The sequence below is a fragment of the Tachypleus tridentatus genome, chromosome 7, assembly GCF_004210375.1.
Source record: "Tachypleus tridentatus isolate NWPU-2018 chromosome 7, ASM421037v1, whole genome shotgun sequence".
Taxonomy (NCBI): domain Eukaryota; kingdom Metazoa; phylum Arthropoda; class Merostomata; order Xiphosura; family Limulidae; genus Tachypleus; species Tachypleus tridentatus.
In genome coordinates, this window is record NC_134831.1 from 160,465,563 (window position 1) to 160,480,820 (window position 15,258).

Sequence of the window (15,258 nt, forward strand, 5' to 3'; positions counted from 1 at the left end):
ATGTTCAGGTAAAAAATATCTTTAATTTACTTGCATCACAGTCAAAAACCATTCTTACCATAATGTGGGTGACTTCAATGTTTCTATTTCCTTGGAGATTGTTGACATTATAACTTCAGAACTGAAGAGTGTAATATTGATTATGTTGTGTTTTCCTGTTGTGATGTTGACTGAAATGTTGTACTGCAAGTTAATATGTACAAACTATACATATGTGTGTGTGTGTGTGTATTAATTCTATTAGTTTGTTTATGCTGTTTTTCATAAAAAATTGTTTCATTTCTTTAAATTTAAAATGTTTTGTGATATGTTAAGTTTTACAATTGATTACAGTGGGTTTGTCATCCAGTTCCCAAGACTCTACCCTTGTAACCAGGTCTGTGATGAGCAGCCCATTTACGACGTTAGCCAGGCCGGAACACAGTTTTGCTCACATTCATCCTCAACCTCAGGTATGTAAAGATCATCCACAAACAATAACACAGCTTTCACACATTAATTCTGAAATTTGTATACAGTTATATAAAATCTACTTTAAAAATTGCACACTACCTTCAGCACCAGGTATTTATAAGTTTGAAACACAACTTTCTTCACACTTAACATCAGCTTCAAGTTCATAAAGCCTATTAAAAAAAATGCAAAATGTATCTTTGACCACAAACATTTCAAGTGCAAAGTTTATAAAGTCAACATAGAGGTCTAGAACACAGGTTTGCTCACATTCATTCTGAGCTTTATACATATATATTTGTGTTCATGAAATTGGAACATAAAACTGGTTTAATAGAAGTTTGAATATGAAATTATTTTGATCACAAATAGAAATTCTAATACTATTTCATGAACGTAATTTTACAAGTCGATAATTCAGATGCAAGACAAGCATTAAAAATAATTCATCTTTAATGTTTAACTGTATACTAAAATATTTGTCACAAAAACAAATCAATTTATCAGAAGTTCATAGTAAAATGCAGTACGTATACTAGACATCAGTCATAAAGTGAAGCAAAGTAGCTGAATATTGACCATGAATTGAAAGAGGTCAGTTGGAATGTATAAACTGAAACATATTAATCTAACACAATCGACAGATGGCAGGTTCGATAGCATTAAGAATATGTTTGTATTAAATGTTTTCTCATTAATTTAACAATTTTTCAGTTGTTTTCCTACTCAAGTGTCAGTCCAGTTAGCGGTGTCATCAGTCCAACAAACTTTATCATGTTTACATCCCCAATGACCACTCCTCGTAACACCCCACGAACCACTCCAATACCTCGTTGGAATAATCCCTTCATAGCTCTTGATGATAATATGGACTACAGCATGATTACAGGTCTCATGCACGGAACCAACCCAGAAACTGACCCTCCACACATTATTGGGGCTGAAGGTTAGTTTACAGTACTTAAAACTGGGTGAATACTATGGAAGGATTGTTAGATATGGTGTAAAACTAAATCCATTATCTTTATGATGATTTGGTGCTTTTTCAAATTACATTTCGATCACTGCAAAAACATTATGTAAATGCAATTTACTGAATTGTCTGTATATTTGTCTAAAAAAGAGAAGTAGGTATATATTGAGAACTAATCAACTTAAGAACTTTTTATCACTTTTTACATTTTAAATGAAAATGTGACTGAAACAGTTTAGAAGATGCGAGATTTTCTAAGTTTATCTCATTATGTAATAATCTATTAGTGTAAAGACTCCTGCTGGTACAGCGGTAAGTCTACGGATTTACAACACTAAAAATTAGGGGTCCGATTCCACTTGGTGGACTTGGCAGATAGCCTGATGTGGCTTTGCTATATGAAAACACACACAAACTAATGCGAAATGTGATCTAGTGAAGACTGGTTTCATCTGATGTGACCTGAACTAAGATTGTTGTTGTTTTTTACTTTGGTACATTTTCTCAAGTTGTTTCTTTGAAGATTAAAATTCAGTGCTTCTAACTTGACATAGCTTCGATTTAACTTTTAAAATGTTTAGGTTTTTTTTGGTCTGTGGCTTTGAATTTTGATACATTGTAATATGAGAGCTGTTCACACATGTTGTGCCTATCTGTAGTAATGTATAAGTTTATTGCATGTAAACAGAAATTTTTTCGTTCTGTGCTGTAGAAAGGTTTTTCCCAGAGGTCCACAGCAGTGAAGGGGTAGATGCAAGCAGTCAGACAACTGATGTTTCTGCATCTCCTACAAAGTCTCAGCCATCATAGACATCTGCATTGCTCACTCAAGAAAATTTCTTGATTCTGACATAAGGAAAGGTTGCTGCTTTGTTGGTGCTTTTGGATCAGAACAAAACAAAGCCATCTCTTTAATGACAGCAATATAGGCTAATCACTCAGAATGCCAAAGATACTGCTATCAGCAATACAAACAAATGTATGTGGTTGTGATGCATAGTAAAATGAAATGTTTTGTAAGTGTTCTTAGAGCTTTGAATCTTGTAGAAAAGTTGAAATTGTAGAAGACATGATCTTGTTTACCTACCTCGTAGGAGCAAGGACCAAGTTAGCTTTTAGTTAATGATTTACATGTTCTTCAAAATTTTTGTTGTTCTAATGCATGCCATAAGGTATGAACATTTAGGTTTTGTAGTTCTCTCTAGTATTTACAGATCATGTGAAGAACTAGAAAAATGCTAAGGTGATAAAGTATAGAAGCTACACTTTTGGAGATAAATCGCCTGAAAAATTATGGCTGTATTTTATTTCCTTGTTAATGTTTTAAACAAAAACACTTTTTTTTCAAGCCAGCAACAAACCTAGTCTAGAGTATAGTCTAATGAAAAAAAACCCAAAAACTTTCATATTTTTATCTGAAGTGATTATCAACTCATTCATGTTTTTTTTTCTAATTTAGAGCCACTTTAAGTGTTATTACTTTACAGATTGTGTAAAAATAATTTCTGTTTAAAAATATAAAAAATAAATACCAATGAGTTCAAACATTTAAGAAGAAAAAACAAATAGTAGCAAGTAATGGTAATCATTACTCATCTTCTTACCTTCAGAAGCCTATTCACTGCATGTTTTTCTGAAGTAATACTAAACAATCGTGTAAGAGTCAAAATTTAGGATATTTATGAGATTTAGTCTACTGATGGGTGAGCACTTGCCTTGATTTTTCTGGAGGTATGGTAGAGTAAGATCCATGTCTTTGGCAGTGAATATTTGATGACCAATTACTGGATGTGAGGTAAAAATCTAATGGTTTTGTTTAACACAAGGAAATTATTTAGAAACGTAGTTTTTTTTCTTCTGTGTTATGTGTTTGCTGGAGACTCAAAGTTGTAGTGTACTCATGATGTCAATGTGGAGTACAGTGTTAGAAAGTTACCCTGCCAGATGTGTTGAAGGACCCTTGGAAAAGAGAATACAGAGGCTCTGGCTCTCTGTTTTGTGATGATATTTCTTTATATTCTTACTCTTGTAATATACGTATACATAGAGAAAAAGTTACTTATTAATCTAGGTTTTTTTGCATTGTGACAGAGATTCATACTACATTTTATAGATTTATAACTATCATTCATTAGTTGATACTAGAACTCATCTAATTCACAGACTACTAAGCTATGCAAGTTGAAATTTGTAGAAAGATTGTTTATTGTAAGATTTGTGTAGAAATTATTCTTTTTTTTCTTTGTTTAAGTTGGTTCTGTGGGTATGTTTTGTAGGAAATCAGCAGTCTTCCCATATAGACTAGAACCAGAAGATAGTTTTCTAGATACATGTTATTTGAAAAGTTATCTGTGTATATAACATGCTTTTTACAGCCTTATACAAGTATAATATATACAGAATGAAGGTTGAGTGTAATCTTCAAGCAGTTTTGTTTTTAGTTAGATTCTTTACTGAGGTGGATAATTTCAGGATGTGGTTATATAATAAACTGTGCTGAATGTGAATTGTTCATCAGTTAAAAAGAAGTTAATTAAGTTAAACCAAGTGAAACTTGTGAACAACATTTAAGAATCACTCTAATCAATCTAGAAGTAAGATCCAAACATTTATTTGGATTGGTTTTGACATAGTAATTAGCTTGTTGATTGTTTGTAGTTCAGAAGGTTCATGCTATCTATTTGATCTAGTCTGAGGTACCATTCAGGGCAAAAACTCTAATATCAAATTCTTACCATTTGCTTGAATGCTAGCTACAAGGCTATGAATATAACAAAAAAACAAACAAACTGTGCATCTCAGGACGGCTAGCATGGGTACTAACGCTTTTACTAATAAAGCAGAGAAAAATGTTTTGACCTTCCTAGGTCATCTTTTTTTGTTAACCTGAAGATGACCTAAGAAGGTTACAATGTTTTTTCTGCTTTATTAGTAAAAGTTTTAATACCCACACTAGCCATCCTGAGATGCATTTTTAGTTCAAGTGGGTTTTTCATCATGACAAAAAAACAACTCACTTTTGTTTAAGCATATCTTCTGAAAGAGAAATTTTTTCTTTGTTTGTTAGATAAGTTTTTATTTTAGTCTGTTTTTACTAATAGTAATTATACTTGTCCAGCTTATATTTTCTTTTATTTTCCTGTTATGTTTGCTTACATTTATAAATAAAAAAAGTTCTATAAAAATACAAGCTGAGATACAGTGAACAAAATTTACAGGTAGTATCTGCTTTATTTAGAGTAGAGCATGTAACATTTGCATACATCTTTTAGATGGGTTTTCCTACTGTACTTGTTTGTTTTGATGAAGGAACTAGCCATGTTTGTTTGTTTTTTTTCTTTTGAATCTGTTTCAAGTACAGATGGGTTTGTTAAGGCAATAAACATGTAATGTCATGTTTGGTATGTTGAAATATTTCTTTTAAGCAGAGGGAAGAAATGAATTAGATAGTGAAACTACTAGTATGTCATGTTGTAAGGTACCATATTTTGATGAACAGAAAGGAAAAGATTCAAAATACATTCTAGGGTGACTTGAAAGACTCTACAGTAACAACAGTCTCAAATTGGGATGATCTTTCTATGCATCTAGCAAACTTCCTTTTAAGAATTGTAGAAATAATATTATGTACATAGTGGAAAACTTATAGTGACCCCATCCTATATTAAGATTAATCTAGCTTCTCTTAATGAAATAGGTCTCTATTTCTGTAATTGTTTAGTTACCATGACATCCATAATTAACTGAAGTTGGTGTTGTTAGACATTACAGTAGCCCTGTATATCAAACAATAAATTGTTGTCAACAAGGAATTTCTTCTTGAGTAAGTCTAAAAATTAAAAATTTGATAATTTGATGCCTTCATCTATTTGGAAAGGCATGTGTTTGAAAGAAAACTAATGTTAGTTCTGTTAGTTTTAAACTTGCAAATAAGGTTTAATTAACACTGAAATTTATAGCTTTACTTGTATATTATAATATTAAAAATAGTTAAGGGATAATTATTACTAACAAAAATTTATTTCATATTTACATCACAGTAAGATTGACATGACAAAGAAAGGTGCAATAAAAATTATTATCATATATTAAACTACCAATGAACAGATTGTGCTTTGCCAGTCTAGACATTAATGTCACAATAGTGCAAACTTTATTACTTTTGATCATTTTTTATTGTAAAGATCTGAACTTATGAATTTAAAATATTTGTGTAAAATTGACTGCCTACTGTCAAATAATGAAACAGACTGTATTTTATTTTGACTTAAGTTTCTCTGTGAAGTTTCTTTTCTTAATATTTTTATTCTTTCTCTTAATATAATTTTTTCTTTTTTTTAGTTTCTGTATACCTAAGCAGTAGTATTTTTAATTTGTGAAGCATTTAATGACTTAAGATTTTCACATTACAGATTATTAGATTTTATATAATAAAGTGCAGAAAGAAATTAATCAAGGGAAACACTGTCACAGCTCGATTGCCTAGTTGTAACATAACAAAATGTGGTAGCTCTTCTGCACTTTTCCTTTATAATCTTAACATATTGTGGAAATATTTCTATATATTATTTTACAAGCCTCTTCACATAAACTTTCTTGACAAATTGGAATCATTTCCATGACATTCTACAGATGATGAAGCAAGTGCAGAAACTTCTTCACATTATCCTGCAAGGTCAGGATGTGAAGTGTGTATTCTTCAGTAGTGTTGTACATAATGTTGAAGACAAACAGGGAGCTTATTCCTCTAATTTGAAGGAATTGGAGACTCTTTCCACGATGTACGAGTTAGGCTTAAGTAGTTCCTTTCTGCTAGGAAGTGAAAACTTGTTAGTTGTTCCATCATGATATCATCTATCTGCCCCATCTTTTCTCTAGTGTTGAATCTTGGTTTGTATTTCTTTGAGTTTGACAGGAATATATCTGTCACCATAATTTGTTTACTTTTCCTCATGCACCACTGTCACTGAGAAATGTGGATACGTGCTTGAAAACCTATTGCGTTTGTGTATATAAAGTACAGTTATAACATAGTTTATGGTAATGGGTTAAAGGCTAGTCATTCTGTACCGCTTTACTCATGTTCAGATTCAAAGTTCTTTTTCTATTATCCTGTTGATTTTATTATAAATATTTTAAAATTACGTGTTATTTTTAGATGAAATATTTTGTAATTTTTCTCCTGTGATTTGGTGTTACCAAGTTTGTTTTTTCAGTGGTTAATTATGGATTGTTTTAACATAGTTGCAAAATAAACTTAAAACATGCACAAATCTAGAATATAACAGAAATAAATTGTTGGCTTGTGACCCAACTTGTCGTTTTGTCAGTAATGAAATATGGTTTAGTCTGTAGTATGTTTGAAACCTCTGAAGTTTGGTTTCATTTGCAGCCGTAGAATTAATCAAATACTAATATACATAATATTTTTAAAATTTAATTTCAATAATTTAGAAGTGTTTCAATATGATTACAATTCTGTAAATGGCGTTTTGTATGTAACATCAGAAATTAATAATCGGTTATTTTTCTCAGTTTCTAATAATATTCAAGGTTCTTATGATTTTCAACTGCTTTTCATTTTAATAAGTAATCAAGCAACTAATTCTATTCATCAAAACATTAATTTCTTTGTGTGTTTTTTTTTGTGATATTTGGCACCAGGAATTCTTATTTGTATAAACAAAATAAAGCCATTTAAAAGACAAGTAACGTTGTTAGCTTAATTCTTTTGTGTTAAAAACTATTTTGTTACAACAACAAAAAATCGAAGATCAGACATTTTAAATACACATTCCATACTTACATAAATGTGTTTTGTCGAAGCTAAAACTAAAGTAAGCAAATTTCAAATTTGATGTTTAGGTAAAGTTTTAAAAAAAGGAAATTACATGTCATTGCACTAGAAGAAACTTAAAATTATTTTGAAGCAATAGTTTATTATGTTTAATTTATAAATTATATAAATTGACCGTATTATTTTGAAATGGTGCAACAAAACCTAACAAAATAACTGTATACACCCCAATTTTTTAACTTTGTTCAAATATTCTATTGATGTTTTGCAATTGTTAGCTCACATTTTTGTTGTTGTTAGTAGTATTTTAAAGATATAATGCAAAAGTGTACACCAAGTCACTTTGACATTTTACTTGCAAAAATAACTATGCTATAAATTTTTTGTAATTTATAATTGAAAATGGATTCTGTGGTAATCTTTCGTATGCGTGTGACATAAACGATTTATCATTGTAAAATAAATCTACAAAAATTCTAAGAAAACGTACAACACTCCTTTCACTTCATTTGTATAAATTAACTTTTGTTTGCTTTAAAATTGAGATGAATAGGAGCAGAATTTTGGAAACAATGGTGCCAATATGATAGGATTTGGCGGGACAACCGTGTTTCTTTAGCAACCACTGAGGTCATTGTAAGGATGTGTAATGTTAGTAATTCTACCATAGAAGTTCTCACGATAACCACTTGAGGGCATGTTGTGATTTTTTTATTTTCCATTTCAGAAATAAAGATCCGTGTAAAACGGGTGTCACAATCTGTCAGTCTACCATGATGACACAAAGCAGTATTTTTAGTAGATATGTACATAAACACTACGTTTGAGATATTATATGGTTATAAAACGACCAATAGAAATATCATGCACATTGCATGTCCAAAATTATGTGGACACCCTACCACATCTGCTTGTTGAACATTTCATCCCAAAACCATGGAGTTGTTTGCTCCTTTGCTGCTCTAACAGCCTCCACTCTTCTGGGAAGGCTTTTCACAAGATTTTGGAACATGGCTGCGGGGATTCGCTCTTATTCAGCCACAAGAGCATTAGTAATGTTGGGCGAGAAGGCCTGGCTCGCAGTCGGCGTTCCAATTCATCCCAAAGGTGTTTGATAGGGTTGAGGTCAGGGCTCTGTGCAGGCTAATGAAGTTCTTCCACACCAGGCTCAGCAAACCATGTCTTTATGGATCTCGCTTTATGCACGGGCATTGTCATGCTGAAACAAAAACGGGCTTTCTCCAAACTGTTGCCACAAAGCTGGAAGCACAATTTTCTAGAATGTCATTGTATGCTGTAGCATTAAGATTTCCCTTCACTGAAACTAAAGAGCCTATCCCAAACTATAAAAAACAGCAACAGACCACTATTCACCTCCACAAAACTTTACAGTTGGCGTTATTCATTCAGGCAGGTAGTATTTTCCTAGCATCTGCCAAACCTAGATTCGTCCGTCAGACTGCCAGATAGTGAAGAGTGATTCATCACTTCAGAGAACGCGTTTCTACTGCTCCAGAGTCCAATGGCAGTGTGCTTTATACCATTCCAGCCGACGTTTGGCATTGCACATAGTGATCTTAGGCTTGTGTGCATTTGCTCAACCATGGAAACCCACTTCATGAAGCTCCCGGCGACTAGTTCTTGTGCTGACGATGCTTTCAGTGGCAGTTTGGAACTCGATAGTGAATGTTGCAGCTGTGGGCAGACGATTTTACACACTTTGTGAAGTTGTGAAGTCTACCGCTTTGTGGCTGAGCTGGTGTTGCTCCTAGACATTTCTAATTCGCAATAACACTACTTACAGTTGACTGGGGCAGCTCTAGCAGGGCATAAATTTGACGAACTGACTTGTTGGAAAGGTGGCATCTTATGGCAGTGCCATGTTGAAAGCCACTGAACTCTTTAGTACGACCCATTTTACTGCCAATGTTTGTTTATGGAGATTGCATGGCTGTATGCTTGATTGTATGCATCTGTCAGCAATGAATGTGGCTGAAATAGACGAACCCACTAATTAGAAGGAGTGTCCATATACATGTAGTGCAGCTATTGTAAACTATGTTATTAATATTTTAATTTAGTTATTTGCTAGAGGGAAATGGTTTGGATGACGCAACATCTAGAAACTGTTTTACGAAGTGAGTAGAAATTAGAATTCAATATAAATACCACAATCGGTGAATTACTGAGTCAATGAGATATCTTCCATGTTGGTGAATTAACTAGTCATCATGATTGTTAGTGAAGGATTAAAAAGGAAATTTTGCAAGTAAGATTATGTGAGTGCTAAACGTATATTAGTTTTGAAATTTTCATTCACACATGATTTATGATGTTACAGAGACTCGGCGAGTATTGGTCTATAACAAACGTTGTTGGAGAAATAAATGAATTCATTACTTTAATGTAGACTGTACTGTACTTCGCATTGTTTTTACCAAATAAACCAAAAGAACTCTTCAACAACAGAGTATGCTACAATACTAGAAATTAAATTAAATGTTAATAAAAACTACTTTGGATGTAGCCTTTCTTTCGAATTGTAGATATTATTGTTGCCTCTAGAATGTTACTGGCTTACTCTAAAATAGTGAGGTTGCCACATGATGGAAGTGATATTAATATACAAATTGTTACGTGGCCAAATTAAGAGTAGAGGTATGTTAATCAGTTCTTCTTGTGACAAAATATGAGTGAAATTCTAATTCTGTTCTCTATATTACAATATCAACAGTGCGGTAATTTTGATAGTCCCGTGACCAAGTTATTAATGGAGTTAGACCAATTATGTTAATCAAATGACCAAATTAGTAGCATAGGTATATCAATTATGCTGTTTACGTGATCAAGTTATCGCTTGAGTTATGGTAATTATGTTTCCTACCTAATGAGGGCAGCAGTGCTGTGATTTTGATAGTCATAACCAAAGAATGGAGTTACGCCAGTTCTGTTAGTCATGTAATGAATTCACTGGTTGAAAAGTATTTAAATAGCAACTAATAAAACATACAACGTAACAGTTGATGATTTTTGTATTTTGCTAATACTCTGTTCGAATTTTTTCTGAGCGTGACATTTATGGAAACAAAACAAAATATATCAAACAGGTATAGAATGATATATATAGTTATCATTCTATTATTTATTTGGTGATTTTTATATAATGTTTGGATAGTCTTGTTTATTTAGTTCTTTTATGTAAAAATTGCATTAGGATAAATAAATGCTAAATTTAAATTTAAAAATAAATTAAAACCTTTCACTTCACTGAGTTTAATTTTGAATCCTTATAAGCTTTAGAATTGTGTTACGAACAAACTTTAATCAAGACCTTGCTAAGATATCCTATTAAAGTTACTGGTGATGATAGCTTTAGAATAATCATATTAAAGACATTTGTTTTCACTTTATGTTACAGGCAACGACAAATAGTAGTAGTTTTTTTTTTTTTATCAAGTATAAAGGTACACAAAGGGCTATCTGTGCTCTGTCCCGGTTTCTAGCAGAATATGTCTGCAGACAGACCACAATGCCACTGGGGGGACAACAAATAGTAAACGAGCACTACATGGGACAAGTGTTTGGCGAATCTAGTACGTTGAGGCTTAGAGGGCACTGTATGCTCGGAAATAAAATGTGTGCATTTACAAAATTAAAAACATTAGTGCCATTTATTTTTAATAATTAAAAAAGTCAAGGTGACATTTCTTCATATTTTATTTTATTTGAGACATCGTTACTATACCCAAATTTGCTGACTCGATGAATTTCGAATTTATATTAACTTACAAACAATTCGAGCTTAAGATGGTTGTTGTTTCTTGACTGTCGACAGACGGACGGTGTTTATCAGGTAAAATTATGTTTCTGCTGATCTTATTTAGAGACCCGAAACATATTAAAGAAAGTAGTAATTGTAACTGTTGGCCAATGAAAAGATAAAATTATTTTGTAGAAATTGCAATTCATCAAACTGGAGAAAAATTAAACATGGTTATTTTGTTGTCAGTCATATCGTTGAATGAAAATATATATACAAACACATGCATGTCAAAACACGAATAACCTTGTAAAGTCAGAATATAGAGATCTGTTCCCAGAAGGCAGCATAATGTAATATATATATATATATATATAATCGAAAAGAAAAACAAAAAAATCTGTAATGATATAGTTAACGTTATAAACCCATGTTGGTTATATATGTTCGTTTAATGTATTAGTAAGAGGAGGTTTAATCATTTTATCAACCAAATGATTTGTTTGTTTTTCTTTTAGTAAGAGGAGGTTTAATCATTTGGTTGATAAAATGAGATCGTATTTTGAATGTGAGAACAACAAAACTGTGAATGTGTAAAACAGGTATTTACAGTCATGTGATAAAGTTAGGACACCCTATGAAAGCCTGTGTATTTGTGTAACATTTTTGGATATATAGATATTTAATCTCAATTTCAAAATTACTGAGAAATTATAGGAATATAAATAAACAATAAAAACTGAAGAAAAGACTTTTTAAGATCTTCTGTAAATGTAATTCTACAAAAATGTATATTGTAACTGAGGAAAAAGTTAGGACACCCTACCCCTAATAGCTAGTGTTACCCCCTTTGGCTGAAATAACCGCAGTGAGACGCTTCTTGTAACCATCTACCAGTCTCTGACATTGGTCTGAAAAAAAGTTTGCCCCACTCTTCAATGCAAAATTCTTTCAGCTGTGAGATGTTTGAGGGGTTTCTTGCATGTACAGCCCGTTTCAAGTCACCCCACACCATCTCAATGACTCGGCCATTCCAGGACTCTCCATTTCTTAGTTTTCAGCCAGTCTTTGGTGGATTTACTGGTATGTTTTGGGTCATTGTCGTGTTGCAGAGTCCAGTTCCGCTTCAGCTTTAATTTTCTTGCAGATGGACTCGTATGTTCCTCAAGCACCCTCTGATACACAGTGGAATTCATGGTGGATTCTATGACTGTGAGCTGTCTAGGTCCTGCTGCAGCAAAGCAGCCCCAAACCATGACACTTCCACCTCCATGCTTTACAGTTGGTATGAGGTTCTTTTCCTGGAATGCTGCATTTGGTTTACGCCAAACATGTCCTCTGTTCTGGTGTCCAAATAATTCAATTTTCGATTCATCTGTCCAAAGAACATTATTCCAGAAGTCCTGGTCTTTGTCTACATTCTCTTTGGCAAACTTCAGTCTGGCGTTAATGTTTCTCTTAGAGAGCAAAGGTTTTCTCCTTGCACACCTCCCATGCAAGTTAAACTTGTGCAGTCTCTTTCTAATTGTAGAGGCATGCACTTTCACATCAACAGTAGCCAGAGCCTACTGTACGTTCCATGATGACATATTAGGGTGTTTGGAAACCTCTTTTAGCAACCTTCGGACTGCTCTCGGGGTGAGCTTGCTTGGACGACCAGACCTGGGCATGTTGGCTGTTGTTTTGAAAGCCCTCCACTTATTGACTATTTTCCAGACAGTGGAATGGCTGATTTCAAAATCTTTTGGGATCTTTTTAAATCCCTTACCAGACTCATAAGTTGCTACAATTTTCTTTCTGAAGGCCTCAGACAGCTCTTTTGGTCTCACCATGGTGCTCACTCTCACTTCAACAGTCAGGAGCCCACCAAACTAAATGTCTGAGTAAACAATAGGGCAAGCCTCATTCAAAATGCTGAGTAAAAATCTTCTAATCATGTGCACTTGGTGTGATACACCTGTGTGTAAGTTGAGCCATTTTAAGTGGGAATAAATGTGGGGGTGTCCTAACTTTTTCCTCAGATAGAAGATGCATTTTTGTAGAATTACATTTACAGAAGATCTTAAAGTCTTTTCTTCAATTTTAATTGTTTAGTTATATTCCTATAATCTCTCAGTATTGTTAAAATTGAGATTAAATATCTATTTATCAAAAAATGTTACAAAAATACACAGGCTTTCATAGGGTGTCCTAACTTTTTCACATGACTGTATTGTTTGTTTGTTTTTGAATTTCGCACAAAGCTACTCGAGGGCTATCTGTGCTAGCCGTCCCTAATTTGGCAGCGTAAGACTAGAGGGAAGACAGCTAGTCATCACCACCAACCGCCAACTCTTGGGCTACTCTTTTACCATCGAATAGTGGGATTGACCGTCACATTATAACGCCCCCACGGCTGAAAGGGCGAGCATGTATGGCGTGACGGGGATGCGAACCCGCGACCCTCAGATTACGAGTCACACGCCTTAACACGCTTGGCCATGCCGGGCCCACATGACTGTATCTACCACGTTTTTGCGAAGGACTATGTCAAAGTAACGCAAGGGAGTACAAACGTCTAGAACGTTTACCTTATTAGAGCTAAGTCCTTTAGCATGAGTCTAATGTTCAACTCTGAGGTAAACTGATGTAGAAAGAAAAAAACACAATTTCGTGTTTTAAAAAAACGGTATAGTTCACTATATGATTACTATATAACACTTCTGTCACTAAACACTAAGATCTAATCAATTTTCATTATATTGTACCCAAATGTTTTGCTAACTTTTAAGTTAGTTTTGCATGTTGTTTCTGAGTTTAAAAATAGCGCTCACTGCGTTCCGTTGGTATTTCGCGTAGTTGTGACGATACTTAACGATCGAGAAAGAACGTAATGTGCAAAGTAAAACGCTGTGACTGACATTTTACCGAGTGAAACTTTACACAAAATTAGAATGAAAACCGCCATACTCCCTTTAGCTAAAACTCAGGTCTTTTATTATATAATGTATGGGATTTCAAAACATAAAATGGAAAATAAAACGGGACAAACTGATATATGAATGCTATATAAAAGATATGCACTGTTGGCAAGGTTCGCTTCTCACGTGAATAGGAAAATGACGTACAAATTTTCAAGACAGTTTTCTTATTTTAATCAGTTAGGTTTTTCACGTTAAAAACTAAAAACTGTTTGTCAGTTTTTTTCTTTCTTTCTTTCTTATCTTCTGTGGGCTTGCAACGCCAGAAGTGAAGATAGTCAACACTACACCAAAAATCTTGGTATTTGTTCAATACAACATTCATATTATTCTTTGTATCATCATATAATTTGTGATTAACATTACATTCAAGATCCATTTACAGTTTCGAATTTTTGTTGTTTAAATACTAATTTGAAAAAAGAGGTAACTAAATATTTGGTGTGCTAACCAAAAATTTTCATTAAAATTATTAGAAGGATTTTTCGAATTAACGTAAGTAGGAATGTTAACCACACAATACCTACTGTTATCGGAATTGACGATACCTTTCGTTAATATCAAGACTCAACATATTAATCGTTTTTTTATCTCTTCACGCTGTTTGCATGTTTTGTTTGTTTGTCTTTAGAAGAAAAACCGCATTCTTGTGTCGCAAGTAGAGTATTTGTTTGCTTATTTGTATGTAGAGCAAAGTATCATTAGGCGATCTACTATATCCACCGCAAGGAATAGAATCCCGGATTTTAGACTGGAAACTCGTAGATTTATCTGAATGTTTTTTTTTTATTTTAATCTTACTTTATATAAATGTAAAATTCTTAAATGGCTTTGTGGTTATTATAAGCACATCATATTTGTTTGCGAGAGCCAAATATGGTTTGTTTGTTTGTTTGTTTTTGAATTTCGCGTAAAGCTACAGGAAGGCTATCTGCGCTGGCCGTCCCTAATTTTGCAGTGTAAGATTAGAGGGAAGGCAGGTGGTTATCACCACCCACCGCCAACTCTTGGGCTACTCTTTCACCAACGAATAGTGGGATTGACCGTAACAATATAACGTCCCCACGGCTGAATGGGCGATTCGAACCCGCGACCCTCAGATTACGAGACGAGTGCCTTAACCACCTGGCCAAGCCGGGCCTACATCATATGGAGGTTTTCGTGTTTACAGAAGAATGTGTATTTACTTGTTCTAAAAAAAATTCTGTTAATTTCAGGGCGAGATATTGTATTATTTTGCAATTTTATTGCTAGTTTTTAACATTTTTAGTTTCTGTATTTAAATTAGAGGTAAAACAAAATAGCTTTATAAAAT

General features: G+C 33.3%; 1 protein-coding gene across 12 annotated transcripts in view; it reads left to right on the forward strand.

Annotated features, from left to right (window-relative positions):
- Window positions 1-7,134, forward strand: part of LOC143257033 (nuclear factor 1 C-type-like) — a 66,918-nt gene extending 59,784 nt beyond the window's left edge. For all 12 annotated transcript variants that reach the window (XM_076515112.1, XM_076515119.1, XM_076515118.1 and 9 more), the window contains 3 exons: window positions 334-452; window positions 1,168-1,399; window positions 2,139-7,134. In XM_076515112.1, the coding sequence (XP_076371227.1) occupies window positions 334-452; window positions 1,168-1,399; window positions 2,139-2,236 (449 nt within the window). In that variant the 3' untranslated portion in view covers window positions 2,237-7,134. The remainder of the gene's footprint in view (window positions 1-333; window positions 453-1,167; window positions 1,400-2,138) is intronic.
- Window positions 7,135-15,258: the final 8,124 nt, after the last annotated feature.